We start from the raw sequence: 20,966 nt of genomic DNA on the forward strand, positions 1-20,966 counted from the left end.
AAGCTGAAAACCTGAATAAAGACAATGGTCAGTATGCGGCCAAATGTCTTCAATAAAAGGCATCCACGTAAAATACAGAAACTTGCCGCTTCCCTGCACAGCCCACATAGACAAACGTGCATTTAATGTTTTGTGCACCGCGGGTATTGCAAATACTGGGGAAACTTTGCAAGACCTGATCCTGATCTCTTTGCACGGCGGAGCCCTAACCCTGTCCCACTCCAAACACACAGACATGATGTTTAATACAGGAAATTTAACATCCGGGAAACGAAACATGAGCAAAGACGTGGAATGCAAACGTTAGATTTTTTTTTTTTTTCTTAAACGCTGTAATGATGAAGTAAAAGACACCATGATTGGTGGATGCAAAGAAGCAGAAATATAAAACCACGGCAGCCCCGGCGCGGTATCCTTCAGCGCGACACGAGAGAGGGGTGGCAGGCGCACCCAGCCCCGGCACCCCGCCGTCCGACCGTCGCGGAAAAAGGTATTTCTCCTAGTTTTACCGTCTGCATGTTGTCAAGGAGAACCAATCACAAAATAGCTCACATCAATGCAAATATCTAAAAGTGCACAATGGTGCTTGCAATCACTAGCTCTCACACAAACCTGGGACGGCACTCCTTGATTGACAGCGGCTCGACCAATAGCAAGGCGCAGCCACCCAGCTGCGTTATAGCAGAGCCAATGGGAGCCCGAGCTGTGCGGGCCCAATTAAGGTTAGGCTGCGTTTGCGGGCTGCCTGTGCTAAACTTACCAAATAATAGCTGTTTGTATTTTGGCTGCTGCAGTAGCCATTTTAGGTAAGTACTTGTTTTAACTTTTATTTTTTTATGGGGTGTTAGACTGATGTGTCTTGCGTGTGAGGGGCGAGAGGGCCCGCAGCCCAACTCCGCGCATCCCCATGAATGAACTCCGCGGATCTGCTCCTTTACAAGGATTAAAAAAATTGCATGGAGTTTTTTCCCTGCCTCTCTCTCTTTCTCTCCCTCTCCCCCACCTCCCCCCCTCTATGATTTTAATGCATTTTTTTTCTTAGACACTGTCATGGCGTGTTTTGGGTGTCCTTGGGAATACGCGGCGGCGGCGGGGTGCGCTGGGCGCTGTGGGTGCTGGAGGTGATGTGGGGGAGCGCCTGTGCCCCGGCGAGGAGTTTTAGGGGGGTGTTAACACGTGTACGGCTGGGGACACGAAACATCATTGCGGTGTCAGGCTGGTGTATAAATAGGGCATCCTGCCGTCGGTGTGGTACGAGGAGGGTCTTGGAAAGAGATTGGAAGGGGTGTGTGGGGGGGTAGATGTGTTTTTCTCTTTAAAACCTCTGGTAGATGCGATCTAGACTGGAGTGTTTTTTCTTTTTTCCAAGGCAAGAGGTTAAAAAATAAAAACCTTGGAAAAGCCCCTCCAGGTGAACGTTTATTCCCTCCTTCCCCCCCTCCGTGGTGCACAAAGATCTGCGCCGTACAGACAAAGGCTCCGCTCTCCTGCCCCTCACCTGGCTGGCGAGGGGTCTGTGCAGCACACCGGTGCGGTGCCCTGTGGTTGCACCCCCAGCTGTCTAGGCACAGCAGTTCCTGCCTGTGGGTTTAACCCATGCTGGATGGACGATGCGCACATTATTGTGCCACTTTACTGGGGAGGGATTGTGTTTGTGTGGGCACCCCCCCGGCGCAGGCGTGCAGTTTGTGTACAGTGCGCAGGGTCCGACGCTGGCATCCACCTGTCACATCTCACTTTCTTCACCTGGAAAGTTTTCTGAAAGTGATCACCGTCTAACTTTTCTGCTCAGTGTCACTCAGTGGAGATTTTTTTTCTCCCAAGTTGTAAGCAAGGGTCAGAAATTAGTGACCCACCCAAGAGCTGCAGTGCTCTTTCATTTAGTCCAATTAATACAAGCCACTGCAGTCGGTTAATTACACGTGGTTTACTAGTGCGCCCTCAACGGGGGTTTTTGCCATGCTTTGTCATAGACAGGTTAATTCCACATGCGCTTACTCTATATATGTATATATGTATACATTTATTGTACTGTGCATTTCAGATTCAGTAGTGATGCATCCGGCAGTGTAATCCAATAATAATAAGTCCAAAAGTTTTAATTACGCTAGTTTTTTATTTTTAAATACAGCACATTTAATATTTTTATTATTATAGTTGTTTTACAAATTTTATTTAGGATTTTTTTTTTTTCCCATTTTAGTTTTTTTTTTCCACCATGAATGCACTGTGTCCACTGTTTCCACTGCCTTTCCACTGTATGTTGGTGATTTTCAGTTCTTTTCCGAGGTTCTGTAATTGCTTCAGAACAAGGTCTTTAACAGCCATTAAGAAAGTCTTCCTGACTTCCTGAGTCCATTACCCAAAACGCTAGCCTAAGTTCCTCCCCCTCCTTTCTCTTCATGAGCTGAAACTTCTAGTAGGAAAGACTCTGCTGTTGCACCTGTGGTAGAACTTTGTTTTGAATGTCAAGGAGCAAAACTGATAAACCCGTCTCATCCCTGCTTGCCCTGCTTCTCTGTGTTGGGGACTCTTGCAGACAGGAATTTTCCACTTGTTTGAATCTACATAGTGAAGCAACTCCCTCTGTGTCGTATTTGCAGAATTATTAATTAACTGCTATAATGGAGGAGAAATCCCCTGTAATTACATATGTTTTTTGTACTGGCCAGCTACAGGTGTCTTGGTGAGGCCCACTCCTTTGTCTCCTTTGTTGGAATCGCTTGATCAGCATCTAGACAAAAGAAAAACTAAACTAAAACGAGCAAGAAAACCAAGCTCCCAATCGGACAGGGTTTTCTGCTCCTCCAGCTGTGGATCTGCCTGCGGCCGGGTAGGCAGTGGGCTGTGGCGAGCTGTGGGAGAGAGGGTCTCGGGTTACCACGGTCTCTGTGAAGAGCTCGCTGCACAGTCTGGGACAGTTGCAGCTGTGGGTGTCAGACGGTGGCAAAGTTTGCTTATCGTCCCCGCCGTGCTCCCGATTAGCATTGATGAAGGCAAGGGCAGCACAGGCCTGCTCCGGCAGCTACTAGAAGTCTTGTTTCAGAACGCATAAAAAAAAGCACTTGACAAACAGGGAAAATGTGATTAATTGTCCTAATTAAGGCATTGATCACTTTGAATTTGGTCGTTCAAGAGCTTGGTTGGATAGAAGCTCTGTAGACATTGCAGGACAGGAGGACATGCAGCCGTGGATCAGGACCGAAACTGGTCCAGGGAAGCTATCGGGAATGCGGCTGGAATGCAGTACGGCAGCCCCTGTGTTACGGTGCTGTACTGCAGCTCTCTAGGAAAAGGGCTGGCAACCCCTGCTGATGCCCAGTCCTATTTGCCACAAGAGCTTCTGGTTTTCATTCCACTTGCATTCCTTTAGACCTCTGTGAAGCAGCTCTGCGTTTCAGTGATGTTCACTCGGCCTGTTGTCTCCAGAATTGTATCTTCAGGAGTTTTAAGGACGGGACACCTGTAAAACCAGCAGGAGAGGAGTGGGGGAGGCTGTGGGGGACAGGGTTCGAGGATGCTTGCTTTCACTGCAGCACTCGCCGACTGGAGCATTGTAGTGAGCTGCCTCCCAGGGGCCCAGATGGGGATGAAGTATGTGTGAAATGTTTTTTTTCTTTTTTTCTCTGCACGTGCCGTGTCAGTCCTCGCCTGCCTCTTTCCGTCCTGGCCCCTGGGCTTTTCCTCCGGTCCGTTCCATGTCAGCACACTGCTGGAGTAGGACCGGCGTTCGTTTAATCGATCGAGCGAGCTGCCGTTACTGCAGCAGAGTTTTTAATTGTTTGAAAGGATCGGATCAGAAGGCATTTTCATTAGAGAACGCCAGGCCCCTTATCTTAGTATATGTTGTACTTTAAGGGGAGGAGAGAGGAAGAAGCAGAAGACTTTGCTTTACATGTGAACTAAATTAGCTACAGCTGGGAGAAAGCTTTTGAAGTGGGGTTCCATATTTTCCTTTTTTTCTTCCAAAAGATAAACAGTTTTGTTCCTTTGCCTTTTTTTTTTTTTTTTTGTATCTGTTCTGATGGATCCTGCTGAATACATTTCTCCCTGTGCGATGAGATAGCAGATATTCAGTCCTCTGTGCTGGGGTTATAGTGGAGGTGCATGGTGTTCTGGCTCCGTGTTGCTCAGCCCTGGAACTCTGGCAACAGATGGTTCCACATGTCCTCAGCGGGGCAGGGTTGCAGGCAGATGCTGAAATGCTGCATCTCGGCCCCTCCCGCCAGCGTGAGCTTCTACTAAACCAGCCTGCTGTGAATATGGGCCAGTGTGTCTGTCTGCCAGTCAGTCAGTGTATCCATCAGCCAGCCAGTGTCAGTTGGTGACTTACGATTTCTTATGCATTGATGACCAATCGCCTGTCTGCACGGTGTTCTAGTGCAGCAGCGGGGCGGCATGGCCTGGTTGTCTCTTCTCAAGCCCTGAGCATGTGATCCATTATCGTTCTATCACACACGTAAAACAGTTATTGTGACTGTAATTGTTCGAAACGCATTTAGTTCAGGGAACCTTTTCAACTTTGGCAGCGTGCTCGGGGTCTTTCTCTCAACAGGTAACCGATCCCTGGAGGGCACTGCTTTCAATCGCATTCCTGAATCCTGAGTCAAAGACGCAAAGGCTGGGCCCAACAGCTGCATTAACCTTGAGGCAAAAAACGTCAGGGTCTTGTTTAAAAATACACGTTGCTTTCAACCTCCTTTGTGAGTGTTGGGGACACACTGGGGATGGTCAAGCCGGCAGTGCGTGAGCTGTGCTGGGCTCTGCTCTCGACTCTCTTGCTGAAAGACGTCAGAATGGTTCTGTGCTTGGAGGGCTTTTCGGATGCAGTTTTATGCTTGCCTTTGATTGCTGTAAGTTTCTTTGCTGCCAGCGCCCCCATAGCCGTCTTTTCCCCAAACTTCTTATAGTCTGTCTCTCTCTCCTCTCTGTGTCTGTTTATAACATTAACATGACAAAAAAAATCAAATCGCATCAGAAATTAAATCCAAAAGGGCCCTGTCACTGTGTAGTGAGGCCTGCTGTGTCTCTTAGTCTTCCAGCACGAATTACTCCTCTCCCCCTGTGCTGTGACTACACACTTGAATCCCACCCCCTAGGCATGCAGGAGCGGACCACCGTTACGACACAGGGCGGGTGTGCAGACCTTGGACAGCTGCAGTTGTGTCTCTGGAGGGGCGATGGGCAGTTTACCCACCTCTCTCTGCACACGGTTCAGTCGATGGCAGTGTTTACAGTGTGCCCTGAATCGCCCTTTTCCATGCACACTGGAAAGGTGTCGTGATAAATGATATGACGATCAATAAGTTTAGCTTGATGAACAATATTTATGAAATGAACTTTCTGGTAGCATTGTTTCAGAAGAAGGGTCTGGATACTTGAGAGTTCCCTGTGTGTGTTGTGGTTTTCTTCCAGTCGTTTATTTCATTAATGTCTTAATACAGCAGTGGTTTTATAGTTGGTAACAAAGCACATTAACACAAATGCATGAGTCGCACCCCATCGCTGTCATTAACTATAATGATGCCAGAGGCAGAAGGTTTATTCCAGGACCCTGCTTGGCACTGTTCGCTCTTGGCCTCCTAAGGTGTTTGTTGCAGGTTTTTGGGAGCAGTCATTTTGGAATTTGCTATTTCTATTTATTTTTATTTTTATTTTTTAATTTTCAGAAAAATAAATAGGTTGTTCTTTGTTTTTCTAGATGTGAAGATTAAAAAAGGACTATGAAATCATGAAAATACAAAAGAAAGACAAACAGGTTGGTGGAATGTTATTTATTTCAATGAGAAAAATGCGTTGGGGCTTTAAATGTGGGGAAAGAACTGTATTTTTTAAGCCAGTGATATTGCAATTCTTTTTCTTTTTGTTTAACACAGTGAATCCTGATTGGTTTATTTGCGTCTTCATTAGTTCATCCATCGTTGTTGTTCTTTTACGTTTCCCCCCTTGGCTGCACCGTCATGCGATGGTGATGCAGGCTGCCCGGGAAAGGAGACATGGAGAGGGAGAAGGGAGGGAGATCTGAGCTAGTGGTCTGAGAGGCACCAGCAGGTGTCTCTGCAGCAGATGTGAACAGATGGAGAGGCGTGCGGTGTGGAGCGCTGCGCTTGTGCTTGTGCCAGCACTCCTGCTCACCGACAGACAGACAGACTGACTGACACTGCCTGACAGATACCGACTGACTCCTCTGAGCTGCTTTGTGGTTTCTGTAAAGTACAGTCCTGTTCTGCTCAGGCTGATGCATAAATCTGTCTGTATATAAATATTTCCATTCTGTTTTTCAGTAAAAGCTTGTGGGATTCCCTCGTAGCCTCACTATCAGATAGCATGTAGGTCCTGGCTTGAGTCCTGCGAGAGCGCAGCCTCTTTCTTTGATGGTTATCTCCCCGCCCTGAAATCGCACCTGAGCAAGCACAGAAATCCTGGTATAAATCGCAATATGCCTCCTGTGTTCTTGTTTTGTGTTTGCTTAAGTTGCATCTGGCCTTTGCAGTTTTCTAAAGTCTAGTCTTATTTATGTATTTGTTTGTTTTTGAATGGTGTACACTTGTGCAGTGGGGTCTCTCTCTCTCTCCATGAGACGTCCTGTGGCAGGGAGCTCTGGTTCCTTAGCCTTGATTTTCTTCAGCCCTGGATCTGCTTCCATGCCCTGGACCGTGCTGGGCTCCATGTGCAGTGAGCTGACATGTATGGTGCAGGATACTGATGGCATGAACACTGCATCGATTTCGTGAAGCAGAGAGAGTAATTAAATCCACTCTTAAAAAATTTAAAATGGAAAGAAATGGTAGTTTAGTTTTTTAAATCAGTGGTTAGGCTTTCTTTAATTTAATCTTTGGTTACAGGCTAAATCCCGGCCCTTATCAGTGTGACTGGGATAACGATATAATCAGGGGTTTAATAACTGTGTTTAATTAGCAGATAAAGTGCTGCTCCAACAGGGTCGCCAATTAACCGGGGGAATTTGTATGGAAAAATGACAACGCTGTGGTGTGTGCTTGAACACATGTAATTATTATCTGTGTGCCACCTATAACAGGGTCAAATTAACAGACCATTAATTAACAATAAAGACTTGTACAGTTTTTGCAGTTTTAATTGAGCTAAATTAATTTTTTTAATTGACTTCATGTGACTGTGGAGGAGTGCTCCAGGATTTCTTTAAAACTTACATGGTAAATGATGCCTCGCAGCGTATTAATAACTTGAATTTAGCATCATCACCTGCTGTCCAAGTGTGGATGTCAAAGGCTCTTTTGTAATTTCCAAATTTAGCATTAATCCTTGCTGTAATCACACACTTGTTAGTTTGCGGAGGACTCGCTTAGTTAAAATTGTGCTGGAGCTGGCTTGCACCAGTTTGACTCTGATGTTGAGGAGATGATGGATAGTGTGTGAATGAAGCAGCTGTGCTGGCTGAGAAAGTGTCTCTGTGTTGTCCTGTACAGAGTACAGAGTGAGTCCATCAGTCTGTGACATACCAGTTGAGCAGTTCACACTCTGCTGGGGTGTTTCCAGCCCAGCCTGGCCAGGCCCCGCTGTTTGTTCATGTGTGTCCATAGCTGAGAACGAGCATCCGGATTCTGCAGCACCCATGGTCTCTTCATGTCTCCTCTACGCGTGCCTGCGTATTGCATCCCACGAGCCTTTATCAGCCCTCTGCTGTGTGAGCAGTGACTTGAATGTTGACACTGCTGATAAGGGCTTTTGTTGTGCGCTGGCCGCATGCTCTGAGCTGGAGGCAGGTGGGAGCAAGCTTCAGTGAGGCAGTGTCCCGCTCCCCGCTGCAGCCATTCGTTCCATATCAAAAGGACACAAATTCAGCAGAGGGATTGGCCGATACCTCTACAGTGGCCTGTTGTTTGAGAAGCATACGAGCCTTTGCTTCTTTTCCCAGCCTGCTTTACTTCTACGTTTGAAAGAGAATCCTTGGGGGTGCAGGCGTGCGGCGTGTAGTCTCGGGCCAGCTGGCTGTCTTCCCCTGTGAGGAGGTTGGCCTCCTCTTTATCCTTCCTCCTCTTGCTGCGTGCCAGCAGTCTTCAATCCGCCTCCGTCCACCAGTGTCTCTGTTTCCTTCTAGATGCCCGATTGGGTTTCACTTTTCCAGCCTCCATTGATTGCATTTCTTCTGCTGCTCATTTGGTTTGGTTAGTGGACTGAGCCCTCGTCACGCTGAACTGGTCCACCTTGCAGCCAGATGTTGCTCTATCCACTATGACCTGGACTTGGTCATCATGCCCCCAGTCTGCTCCTGAGGGTTCTTGGTTGCGTTAAGTGTAGGCAGGTGGTGATGAACGCGATGACCCATATTGTTGAGTTGTGCTATATTGACTGAATTACTTGATGGCCATCTTTGCTAGTGGTCGTTAGGCCATCAGGTGACCGGAGCCATGTGCTGATTCTGCTGTGTGAGCTACGTAAGCACAGCGTGGGCGATGGCCAGTTGTTCTTAGAGAAACTGCAGTGGTTGCAAACCAAGGGAGCTGCAGAGGGCTATGAGTTAAAACGACTCGGGGATAGAATGTAACTATTAGAGGGAGAAAAAAAAAAAAAACACGTGCGCACACACACAGTCAGTAGTGAGAGATGCGGTTTGTGCCAGGCCGGGAGCAGAGCTGTGTGCTGTGGAGTGTGGAGCAGACTGCAGTTCAGAGCAGTGCTGGAGACTGAGAGAGGGCCCGTCTGAGCCTGCTGCCTCACTCCCCAGGAGTCCTGCAGTCCGCTCCTCTCGGTTCACTCCAGGCGAAACAACACGGGACTCCCACTCTGCATTTCAGAGGCTCTGCCAGCCTATCTTTATTTTTATTTTCATTGCAGTCTTTCACAAAAAGACGTGGCAAAGGACAGTCTCCGTTGTTAGGGTGTTTGATTCTCAAGATCTCCAGTCAACGGGGGTGGTTTAATTATAAACCATGCAAAAACCATGCAAAGCAAATCAAAACGAGTCACTTTGGCTGCCACGGGAACTGACAAAGAAAAACACGAGCAGGACGAAGGTGGGATTTGCATTGACTCGATTGCAGCTGTTTTGAATCCGATCCTATTGATTGGAGACGAGCTCCTGAATTGATTGCAGGGCCTGTGCGCGGGAGCTGGCAGGCTGCAGGCTGCAGTACGTCACGGGCGGCAGGTCTGTGTGCAGTCATGTAGTCCTACATGCGAGGAGGCAACATGCAGCCCCCCCCCACAACGAGGCGGCAGCTGCCTGACTGGCTCTGGAGAGAGGATCCCGGCTGAGGGCTGAGGGCTGCGGACACGCTGCTACGTTAAAGGCACAGAAATCTAGTGTGGTTCCCGGAGGATGGTGAGAGAGGGTGGAGGAGGAGAAGGCTGTAGAGAGCCAGGTGAGGGCCTATTTTTTTTTTTTTTTTTTCCCCATCTCTTCTGTCATCCCCTCGTTTCCCAGCTGGCTGTGCGTTGGAGAGCAGTCTCGCAGTGTTGCTATTCAGGGCATCCTCACCAGTGCAGTTTTTCTCAGGCCACCCGCTTGCATGCACACTCTCTCTCTCTTTCTCTGTCCCTCATTCTCCTCATCCACAGTGCCCCTGTGTTTGTATCTGTTAGAAGGACTTTTGCTTTTCAAGGCACTTCTATTGTTCCTCCCCTGACTGGGGCTGCTTCAGCCTGACAGTGACAACACAAACTGGTCTGTGTGACTTCTTTCTGCTTGCTTTACTTGTATCTTTTAGTTTTATTTTATTTTTGTATGTCCTGGGCATAAAAATGTCCTGGTCCTTTGCTCCTCAGAGCCAGTGAAAGGACTCGGGACGGCGGTCTTCCAGTGGTCTCTGTTGATAGTGACCTGTACTGTGGTGATCATGGCCTCCTTTGCCGAGCTGACTCTGCCCCCTTTCTCCCGGTGTCTCGCTACAGTGCTTTCCTCTGTTTGGCGTTCTGTCCACAGAAGCTCAGAAATCTTAATGGGTCAGAAAAAACTAGCCCCCAGACTACCCCCGTTGCTCCGTGTGTTTTGTGATTGCGGAGCTGTTGGATTTCCCTCCCGGAACGCTGGTTCTGTGCAAGATGACATTTTTAAAGTAAGATGGTGTAGTGGTTTTCTGAAGAAACGGCTGCTAGCCTGAGTGGATTGCGCGTTTTCCCAGCTGTCCGCAGGCTCTGCTGTGTGAAGAGCAGAGACCCTGTCGCCGGTGGATCTTCAGTCCGACACAGCCGCTCCTCCTGCCCCGTGTCGCCAGGGCTGCTCTGCTCTGTGGAAGATGGCAGCTCTGCTCTTGCCCAGCGCTGAAAGGGTTACTCTCCCAGGCTGCGTGTTTACGTTGCCGCTTCCTGCAGCTTGGTATGGAGCCTGTTTCCGTGGCGACGGCCCTGTTTCCAGCCCACTGTGGAGTCTGTCTGATTCATTGACATTATACTCATACCTGCTGCTGTGCTGCGGGGAAAACAGCCTCCCGCACACGTGGTCGCCATCTCTCTCGCACTTGTACCTGCACTCACTCACTTACAAAAGCAAAATTATATTATACAATTAATGATGGCATTAAATGGGTAGAAACGGGAGCGTGTGTGCATGTCCTTGTGTGTCTGAGAGACCCTGATCTGATTGGCTGGGGGTCTGCGGTGCCCTCGTCTGCTCCCGTCACCTGAGAGAGGCTGAGTGACTCTCTGTGACTGGACACCACTTTGTGCGCTGCTGCCACCTAATACCTTGAAAAGACTCCTGACTGAGAGACTGTGCTGTGATGAACATGGTCACTGTATTGACTTGGCCATTACCTGCGACCGAAGTGGCTTCAGTGGGGTATTTTCAGCTGCAGTTGTGATATGAGCAGTGTCTCCATCCCCTTTAATTCCTGCAGAATGCACGGCACAGTGCGGTTTACTAAAACGCAGCAAAAACACGAAGATTGACACTCATGGGAGACGCAATACGAACCAAGCTGCAGTGACACGTGAGGCACAAGTGTATGCATAAGCCGCAAAATGACCGTGCAGTATTAAACTCTGTAGACTCCTGTAAGAGGGGCTGGGACTTGTATGAATCCTGTTGTTAGGCAGTTAAAGAGGGAGACAGGGCAGAGAGAGAGGGTGTGAGAGAGAGCGAGGGAGAGAGGGCTTCTGGCGGAGTGTCAGCAGCAGAGCGAGGGAGGGGATTAGAGGACGGTGACACGCTGGAATCAGAAAAGTGGGTCAGGCGGTTCAGACTCCACAGTTTAGTAGACCCGAGTGCTGTGCTGGCTCCACCCCCAGCCCCCGGTGTGGCGCTGACTCATGTGCTCCCTGAAAATTAGCCCAATTTAGGGAAAATGATCCTTTAATGCCGCCACTCAATTATGGAATTAAGCCTTTGGTTGCCGATGCCGCACAGTAGTCCTTTCTGTAGCACCCAAGTCTTTGTCTGTAAAAATAAGCAAACCAGAACGAGCAGGATGCTGTAAATACTTGTTCAGCTGACAGGTGGGCAAATTCAACAATGCAGTCTTGGAGGGTCCTTGTGAATCTGTTTCCTCAAGACAGATCTGGAAATTTGGTCTCTGTTTGGTAAACAACAACCTGATGTGTTACCTTATTCTCCAGTCAGGACCCACAGACTCCCAGCTCTGGGTTTGTGTCACTATCTCACTCTCTGGGTTCTTTCAGGAAACCTCTGAATTAAACTGTACGATCACTTGTGACTAGAAACCAGCTGAGTGAGAGGGGCTGGCCCGGCTCCTGCTTGTAATCCTGCTTTTTTTATACTGTGTTTTGACTTAAAATGTTTTTGTTGCAGATGTCCACTGGCCAGGTATTAAAGCACACTCCAGCAGCCTCAACTGCCACTGACCAAAACGCACAAACTACGTTTCCCAGCAGCCCGCACGGTTCGCAGGACCAGCCCAGGGCCCCCGGAGGGCTGACCAATCACTGCATGGCCCACACCAAACAGCCTAGCCTACGCGAGCCGGGAGGGGGCTCGGGCGGCCTGGGCCCCGGCCCCACGCCTCCACTGAACGGAGAGGAGGATGACGGGGGAGGGGGCGCACGGGTGAAGAAGAAACGCAAGAAAAAAGAGAAGCGAGAAGTGTGCGTGTGGCCGAAGGTGGAGAAGGAAACCAAACCAAAGAAAAAGAAGGAGACGAAGGAAGTTAAGGATACGCGGAAGAGCAAAACCACCAAGGAGCCCAAGAAGCCCAAGGAGCTGAAGCCGCCAAAGGAGCCGAAGAAACCGCGCAAACCCCGCGACACCAAGCCCACACCCCGCGACAAGAAGAGCCCCCCCCCGCCACAGAAACACCGCGGCCGCAAAGCCAGGTAAGCTCTGTGTCTGCCAGACTGCCCGGCTCCTCGAACCACCAACCAGGGCCCATGCTGATGAGCAGAAGGGCACGTGACCTGAGAGAGTCCCTGGCTGACTACTACTCTACTAAAATAAGTGTCATGTTTTTATTACATTTTTATTGTAAAATGCACTGTGAAGCTTGTCAGTGTCTCTTGCAAGCGATATGTGATTTTGTGCTATCCGGTGGTGCTGGAGTAGAGCTCCCGGCTCACAACAAGCCTCCCTCCACTCCCATCGTTTGTAGCGGCTGAACATAGTGCTGGCGCTCCCTGTGGGTTGCTCAGTTATCCTGACGCACGTTTCTCTTCATGGTCCCTGAATGTGTCAGGTGACTCTAGATTTTCTTTGCTTTGCTTATTTTTCTTCTTACTCCCGTCTCCCTCAACACACGCACACATGCACACGCACGCACACTCTGCAGGAGAGCACTTTAGTTCTCCTTGTGACACATGAATCATCTCCTTATCAATGTATGTTCGTCATCTGAATTGATATCTGAAAGGTTTATTGGAAAAGACGAGCAGTAGGGAGATTCAAACAGAATTGATGTCTTAAAGGTGCTAAAAAAAAAAAGTTTTCTTGTTTTTTGGGTGTATTTTGCCCGTGTTCCTGCTGAAATTTGGGAAGTGTACAGTCTCTGCTATAGCATTCCTGGTTTGTGGGAGTTATATTGGGATAGGGTGTAGCTCCCTCTATAGGGTTGTATTAATGTGCTGTCATCCTTTGCCCACCTCCCCTGTAGGGCCCTGTGAAATACTGTCAGTAATGCATGTATTTAAGTTTAGTGGTCTATCCACTCAGAATTAGCAGTTTTAATAAACCATCATAGACTGCTAGTAGTACAGATGGTTATAAAGAAATGTTACATTATTTAAAGTAGAAAAATGCATAACAATCCAATGTGATTACCCTACAGCAGAGAGCAGGGTCCCCCCCCTCCGGAAAAGAAGAAGAAAGGGAAGAGGAAAAGCGACGCACTGCAGGAGGCGCTAGAGAGTGACGAGACTGTGTCCCTGTCAGCCCCTGGGAATGAGGAGACCAGTGACTCTCTGGATGGCACGGTGAGTCTGACACTCTGCTCTGGTGTGTGTCTGAGCACAACCAGCTTTGGACTTGCATACTGTCTGTCCACTCAGGGCTGTGCTCAAAAAAAAAAAAAAAGTCATGTATTGAGGCGATTTTCATGAAGAGTTTTTGTGTGTATTCAGAATGTTTATGGTGACATTTCTAAAGGCGTGTGTAAGTGTGTGCAAGCGTGTGTGTATGCCTGTGTGCTTGCTGACCGGGACGTGTTCCCTGTGTCTGGCAGAAGCGACGCTCGGGGCGGCAGGTGAAACGCAGGAAGTACAACGAGGATCTGGACTTCAAGGTGGTGGACGATGATGGCGAGACGATCGCTGTGCTGGGCACCGGCCGCATCCCCGCGATCAGTACCTCCACGCTGGCCTGGCAGGCTGAGGTAGAGCTCCCAGATGCACACTCTTCAGCACTCTCACGCACACATGCAGTCGCACAATTTCACAGACTTGCACAAGCACATACTCACGCTCACACACAGACACAGACACATTCTTGCTCTCTCTTTTATACACGGCTGCAGCCAGTTCTGTAGGTGGCGCTGCATATACACACTGTACATTTGTATCGTGCATTAAGATGCTCACAACGCTGTGAGGTGTCCGACAACAGAGGGACGTTACAAGATAAAGCACTAACTGTGTTTCAGGAGCCCCCAGAGGATGAAGCCAACATCATCGAGAAGATCCTGGCTGTCCGTGCTGTGAAGACTGAGGTAACAGCAGCTTCCCCAGGGGCCTTCGCTCCCCTGTTTGCTGAGACTTTCTACTGTGCTCCAGATGTGGGGAAATGTCTTTTATAGTTTCTTCATAACCTGTATCCTGTAAAGAGGGGTCCGAGCACATAGTCTTGGCCTTCCCACTCTCGTGCTCTCTGACTCCCATGACACACTCTCTCGCTGTCTGTCTGTCTCTCTCTGCCTTCTCTCACTGTGCGTCTCGTCTTTCAGGCCTCCCTGGGTGAGCTGCCACAGGAGGCCGAGGAATTCTATGTCAAGTACAGGAATTTGTAAGTATGTTCATCAAGGCTGGGGTTAAAGTAGTTCAACCCTTTAGTGGTGGTGATATTCTCCCGGTCTGTACGCTCAGTAGTGCGTGGTTTGAAACCGCTGTGTAAGCAGAGCCTTTTTCATTGTAATTATTTTTGGGTTTTATTAGTTTTTTTTCCCATCCTCTCCGTTGTTTCTGTGTACGCACCTCTCGCCCGTGGTGTTGTCGGCCCTGCTGCAGCACGTTTCTCTTCCAGTGAAAGGTAGACGTGGGCTGTCCGTGTCTCTGTTCGCTAGTGTTACAGATTCCTCTCGGTGGATCTGAACATCTGGAATCCTTTGTCTCCTCGAGGCTCCGGAACTGCAGTTCTCTGTTGAGTCTAGTCTAACGGTTTTCACTCTGGTGCTCACTGAGGGGGGGTTGGTCCAATTTACTCTTTAATTCCCATTCTTCCCTTCCCAGATGTGTTTGCTGCCCAAGGTCTTCAATAAATACCTGATCAAGGATTAATTCTGCAAAGAATAAAATGCATCTTAATGACAATAAAAGCGTGTCATTCATTGGCAGCCTTTCACTGACAGTCTTTCACTGTCATTATTGTGATTGGTTTGCGGAGGCGGAAGCTCGGGCGAAGAAGTTCTGATGAATAGAGGAATGGTGAAAAACATGCCGCCTGATTCGGTGACCCAGGAAGGCGGTGTGGGGAACTGCGACCTTGACGTAACGTTTGCAAGGAGTCTCTTGTCTAATCTTTGCATTGTTGTACAGATTGCTGTAGTCTTGTCACAATCTGGAACGGACTCCTCAGCGATGTGGTTGAAGTTATTGAAGCTGAAAATGTGGGAGCATTCAAAAATAGACTGGATAGCATCCTTGGATCACTCGGTTATTAATGGACACTAAATGAGCACAATGGGTCGAATGGCCTCTCGTTTGTAAACTTTGTTCTTATCACTATCCTGGGCCTGTGAAATGCATGACCACTTTTTTGACTATTTTCTTGCATTATCTTTTGTATTATTGATCGCTGTTAATCGACTGCTAATTTGGGTTTTATAAATTTGATAAACGCACACAGCTGTTTTCACAGCTCTGTAGTCTGGAGAGGGTACTGTGATAATGTGCATTAAGTCGCTGCTTCTCCTCTGTGCAGCTCTTACCTGCACTGCAAGTGGGCCACTTTGCAGGAGCTTGAGAAGGACCCCAGAATCCACCAGAAGATCAAGCGCTTCAGGACCAAGCAGGCCCAGATGAAGCACATCTTCACTGAGGTGAGCGCGGCGGCTCGCTGCCCTGCAGAGGGGCTGAGCTTTACGGCTGTCCCGCTTCTGAACGACTGTAGTGTGAGTACCATGGTACCGTCATCTGTAGAAATGTGAGGATCGTTATCCCGTCGTCTTCTCCCCCTCAGGAAGTGTGTAATCTGGTGTGGGGGGGGCAGGCGTGGGGTGAAAGTTTCTAAATGCCGTGTGTGTGCACAGTGTGTGTGATAATGCTGCGTGCCAGGAGGCTGTGTTGTAACGCGGGTTCTTGCCGTTGTAGCCAGATGAGGATCTCTTCAACCCCGACTACATTGAGGTGGACCGTGTGCTGGAGGTCGCCCACACCAAGGACACGGAGACCGGGGAGGTGAGCTGGCCCTGCCCACGCTGGGACTCTAGTAGCACTGCTCTGCTTGTATTAGCACTGCAGGGCTGTGTATGCCAGTGTTAAACAAATGTTTTGATTTGACTTTGGAGAGTGGCCCGCAGTCTAGGATAGATCATCAGCCCCCTATCTTTAAAAGTGGGGGTGGCCCAGCATGCAGCCACAGCACAAGCCTCTGCTCCAGCCCAGGACTGGTGCTCAGTAGCAGCTCATTGCTTTGTGTCTGTGTTCACCGGAGCTCTGTATTTCTTGCAGGAAGTCACGCACTACCTGGTGAAGTGGTGCTCCCTGTCCTACGAGGAGAGCACCTGGGAGCTGCAGGAGGACGTGGACCCCGGAAAGATCAGGGAGTTTGAGGAGATTAAGAAAATCCCGGATGTGAAATGCACGGTGAGAGCTGGGGGTCCTCCCCTGTGCAGGGGCTGGCAGGCAGGCATTTTTACAGCATCTCTGTATGATGGGCGATTGGCATAAAACATTTATCACTGGGGTACTTCCTATTAAGACAAAATCACAAGGTGAAGTTGTAAAATGTAACATAAATGTTTCAAGAGACTGGTTTGTAGTATCCCCGTCAGCAGTGTGATTGATTCTCTTTGACTCTGTATCATCTGGAGTTTGTCATTGCTTATTCCTCCCATAAAAATAAATCAATAAGTTGATTAATTTTAAGGCTGTATGCTAAGCGTGACGCAAGAAGCTTCCGTGATAAGAACAGTTAAGACGTCTGTTCGCACAAATGCCAAGATGGAAGGAGTAGGGGAGCCAGACAGGGTTCCAGTTGGTGCCTGACTGTTTGGCGTGTTCTGTTTTTCTTCCTGTGCAGGAGCGCCCCCCTCCCGACCAATGGAAGAAGCTAGAGATTTCCCGGGATTACAGGAATGGGAACGAGCTGCGGGAATACCAGCTGGAGGGCATGAACTGGCTCCTGTTCAACTGGTACAACAGGTAAGGCCAAGACCAGTGCTCAGGAACTGGGAGAAGGAGTGGGAGATGGGAACGTCAAGCATCTGCATGGACAGGATATTAATTGAATTGTAAGAATAGATTGAAATGAGGCATAATAGTGCTGTAGCAGCAGGACCAGGTTGATGCGTGAGGTGTATGTCTCTGTCAGTCTCCGTCTCTGTCCATCTCTGTCTGTCTTTCTCTCTGTTCCTGTCACCCTGTCTCTGACATGTCTTCTCTCCCTCCGCCCCTCCCCCCAGGAAGAACTGCATCCTGGCTGACGAGATGGGGCTGGGCAAGACGATCCAGTCCATCACTTTCCTGTATGAGATCTTCCTCATGGGCATCCGTGGGCCTTTCCTCATCATCGCGCCGCTCTCCACCATCACCAACTGGGAACGTGAGTTCCGCACCTGGACCGAGATGAATGCCATTGTCTACCACGGCAGCCAGATCAGCCGTCAGATGATCCAGCAGTACGAGATGTTCTACAAGGACGAGCAGGTGGGCAGGTGGCAGAGGGGTGACCGGGGATGGATGTGCATTTACACAGTACTTCAGGTCCCCCCCAGTTTGTTCCAGTCTCTGTGGATTTTCAGCTCTTTAATGTAATTACAGGGAGTTGGTCCGTTTCAGCTACTAATGGGGTTGAGATGGGACTGGTAAAAGCTGGGGTGGAAAAATACGGACACCTGGCTTAGTAGGGGAATGGAATTGATCAGACTAGAGCAGGGTCTCTAGTGCTGGTGGTTGAGGGCCTGGCGTCGCAGGTTCCCCTTCCACCCCGAGCTCTTAACTAACCTCATTTAGTTCGTTGTTGGCTTAACAGAACCACAGTAACTTGCCCCCACAGGTCAGAGATTGTCAGTCCTTTAAAGAGAGCTGTGAACATGCTGGACTACAGCCAGTCCTGGACCAGGACTGGGCTCAGCTGGAAGAGAGGGCCTTGGAGAGCTTTGCCTCAAGAAGAGGGAGAGGGCAGTGGTCAGCCGTGTGAGGAGCAGTGTGGTCCTGATGGCTGTGTCCCTTTGTTTTCCAGGGCACACCTGTTGGCGGGATGTTCAAGTTCCAGGGCGTGATCACCACCTTTGAGATGATCCTGGCAGACTGCCCCGAACTGAAGAAGATCCAGTGGCGCTGCGTGGTGATTGACGAAGCGCACCGCCTCAAGAATAGGAACTGCAAACTGCTGGAGGGCCTGAAGCTCATGAGCCTGGTGAGACTTTGGCGCGTGTGTGGGGCTAATACGACTGCATGCACAGAACGGCACATTAACAAGCAGCCAGTGTGAAATCACCATGCAGTGGTGCTTTGCCATATGCTGCTCCGTGTGCGTTTCCTGCACAGTGCTGACCTCCCTGACACGCTACTGGTCCTCTCTCTCCAGGAGCACAAGGTGCTGCTGACTGGTACCCCGCTGCAGAACTCCGTGGAGGAGCTGTTCAGTCTGCTCAACTTCCTGGAGCCCCAGCAGTTCCCCTCGGAGACCAGCTTCCTGGAGGAGTTCGGGGACCTGAAGACTGAGGAACAGGTGCTGGAGACTGATAATGTCTAGGGGGTCACCGTAGGGGATTTAGCACCATATGTTCTTTTCTGCATTTGCAGGCTTAGATCCTCAGCTCCTTCACCCAGGCTGAACAACTTTTTAATGCATTTTCTAAAAGTGCTGTTGATTTGCTTAAACCATTTTTAGGCTTAGAACCTAGTCTCCCACACTGTAAATGGACTGGGGTGTGAGTTCTCACTCTGCTGTGTGCTGCGGCTGTCTGTCTGTCTGTCAGGTGAAGAAGCTGCAGGCCATCCTGAAGCCCATGATGCTGAGGAGGCTGAAGGATGATGTGGAAAAGAACCTGGCACCCAAGGAGGAGACTATCATCGAGGTGGAGCTCACCAACATCCAGAAGAAGTACTACAGGGCCATCCTGGAGAAGAACTTTACCTTCCTGGCCAAAGGGGCCAACCAGCACAACATGCCCAACCTCATCAACACCATGATGGAGCTGCGCAAGTGCTGCAACCACCCCTACCTCATCACAGGTACAGCATACACACTGCATGCACCCTAACGGAGCAGTTTGTTCAGGAACTCCATTCCCAAAGGAATCGAAAATTCTGCTTCTGCCGAGGGCTTGTAAATCAAGCCTAAAAACATTGTTTTAGAAAGGCGTTTGTTTGAATGCTCTTCTCGTATGTATAAAGTTTTGTCTGTATGTGCCTGCAGTGGGAGTAGGGGTGGTCAGACAGGACAGATATGTTTTCTATGTGCATTGCAAATATGTGGTGGTCAGGATGTTGTGTGTTCTGATGGAGTGGCCTTGTTGTCCTACTCAGGGGCGGAGGAGAAAATCCTGGAGAGCTTCAGGAAGACCTACAGCCCTGAGGCCTGGGACTTCCAGCTGCAGGCAATGATCCAGGCGGCGGGAAAGCTGGTGCTCATCGACAAGCTGCTGCCCAAGCTGATCGCTGGGGGTCACAAGGTGCTAGTCTTCTCCCAGATGGTGCGCTGCCTGGACATCCTGGAGGACTATCTGATCCAGAGACGGTGAGCAGGGTGCGGTGGCCCAGGGAGGGGTGCAGGGTCAGTTTTGCACACTTGCTCTCTGCACAGAATCACTGCTTACCTAGTTGTGCCTTTTAATTCTTCTGAAAAGGGACCTTTCAGAGTCCTCTGAAAGTAAAGGAATGTCAGGTGTGGTGGGGGGATATTAAACTCCCCCTCTCACCACATGGCAGGCGCTCTCTCTCCAGGTATACCTATGAGCGCATTGATGGGCGTGTGCGGGGCAACCTACGCCAGGCCGCCATCGACCGGTTCTGCAAAGTGGACTCGGACCGCTTTGTGTTTCTGCTGTGCACCCGGGCCGGGGGGCTGGGCATCAACCTCACGGCCGCTGACACCTGCATCATCTTCGACTCAGACTGGAACCCCCAGAACGACCTGCAGGTGAGTCAGAGCCTACTTGTCTGTCTGTCTGTCTGTCTGGCAAATAATCCAATTGGTTTTACAGTAGTGCTCTATATTCCATCTGACTGAACTGAGTATAAGTGGGTCATGCTGACGTTGTCTGACTTTTTTTGTTCGTGTGTGCTTGGTGATATCGTCGTGGTGCTGTGTGCAGGCCCAGGCACGCTGTCACCGGATTGGCCAGTCGAAGGCGGTGAAGGTGTACCGGCTGATCACCAGGAACTCGTATGAGCGGGAAATGTTCGACAAGGCCAGCCTGAAGCTGGGGCTGGACAAGGCCGTGCTGCAGGACATCAACCGCAAGGGCAGCCTGAATGGGGTGAGCGCTCCCTCGCCACACTGCCCGTGTGTGTAACTCCCTGTGCGTCTTGTTGATATTGTGTTTGTGGGTGGGTGTGTAACTCTCTGTGTGTGTGGTAGGTTGTGTGTGCCTGTGTGTAATTCCCCATGCATTTGGGCAGGTGCAGCAGCTATCAAAAATGGAAGTGGAGGACCTGCTGAGGAAGGGGGCGTACGGCGCGCTGATGGACGAGGAGGATGAGGGCTCCAAGTTCTGCGAGGAGGACATCGACCAGATCCTGCAGCGCCGCACCCAGACCATCACCATCCAGTCTGAGGGCAAGGGGTCCACTTTCGCCAAGGTACCCCCGCTTCACCACCCAACCCTGAACCCCAGCCAACCCATTGTCCCACTCATACCACCAGCCTGCTCAGAGCAAATCCACACATCCACACTTGCACACTTTTAATGTGGGTCCACACTAGAGCGACTCAATTTCTCACTAAATCACGTAGCTCAGTTGTGAGTGATTGCTGTGTCCACATCTGAGCAACAAGCTGCGGCATAGGGCTCGTGGACAAATTCTTAATTAATTTAATTAATGTTTTGGTGTGTACGTGACTTTTTTTCTGACTGTGTAGGCACTATATACTAACTATAGGGAATATCCAATGGTTATTGATGCTGCAAACTTCATAGTTTGGGCTTCAGTGATAGCAGCGAATTTCTGTTTACAACCTTTTAAAAAAAAAAAAAAAAAAAAAAAGAGTAAAGTATTTCAAT

The 20,966-nt window shown here is 49.5% G+C and overlaps 1 protein-coding gene across 4 annotated transcripts in view; it reads left to right on the forward strand.

Moving 5' to 3' along the window:
* Positions 1 to 727: 727 nt before the first annotated feature.
* LOC136748385 (chromodomain-helicase-DNA-binding protein 6-like) overlaps positions 728 to 20,966 on the forward strand; it is a 35,542-nt gene continuing 15,303 nt past the window's right edge. For 2 of the 4 annotated variants that reach the window (XM_066702083.1, XM_066702086.1), the window contains exons 1-19: positions 728 to 806; positions 5,702 to 5,758; positions 11,729 to 12,249; positions 13,194 to 13,338; positions 13,587 to 13,736; positions 14,004 to 14,069; positions 14,304 to 14,362; positions 15,497 to 15,614; positions 15,886 to 15,972; positions 16,246 to 16,380; positions 16,817 to 16,938; positions 17,199 to 17,442; positions 17,978 to 18,154; positions 18,326 to 18,469; positions 18,720 to 18,975; positions 19,270 to 19,480; positions 19,672 to 19,882; positions 20,058 to 20,222; positions 20,365 to 20,544. In XM_066702083.1, coding sequence (XP_066558180.1) covers positions 5,732 to 5,758; positions 11,729 to 12,249; positions 13,194 to 13,338; positions 13,587 to 13,736; positions 14,004 to 14,069; positions 14,304 to 14,362; positions 15,497 to 15,614; positions 15,886 to 15,972; positions 16,246 to 16,380; positions 16,817 to 16,938; positions 17,199 to 17,442; positions 17,978 to 18,154; positions 18,326 to 18,469; positions 18,720 to 18,975; positions 19,270 to 19,480; positions 19,672 to 19,882; positions 20,058 to 20,222; positions 20,365 to 20,544 — 3,018 coding nt within the window. In that variant the 5' untranslated portion in view covers positions 728 to 806; positions 5,702 to 5,731. The remainder of the gene's footprint in view (positions 807 to 5,701; positions 5,759 to 11,728; positions 12,250 to 13,193; positions 13,339 to 13,586; positions 13,737 to 14,003; positions 14,070 to 14,303; positions 14,363 to 15,496; positions 15,615 to 15,885; positions 15,973 to 16,245; positions 16,381 to 16,816; positions 16,939 to 17,198; positions 17,443 to 17,977; positions 18,155 to 18,325; positions 18,470 to 18,719; positions 18,976 to 19,269; positions 19,481 to 19,671; positions 19,883 to 20,057; positions 20,223 to 20,364; positions 20,545 to 20,966) is intronic. The other 2 variants (XM_066702084.1, XM_066702085.1) reach the window with 2 other exon arrangements.

Source organism: Amia ocellicauda, chromosome 4 (assembly GCF_036373705.1).
Source record: "Amia ocellicauda isolate fAmiCal2 chromosome 4, fAmiCal2.hap1, whole genome shotgun sequence".
NCBI lineage: Eukaryota > Metazoa > Chordata > Actinopteri > Amiiformes > Amiidae > Amia > Amia ocellicauda.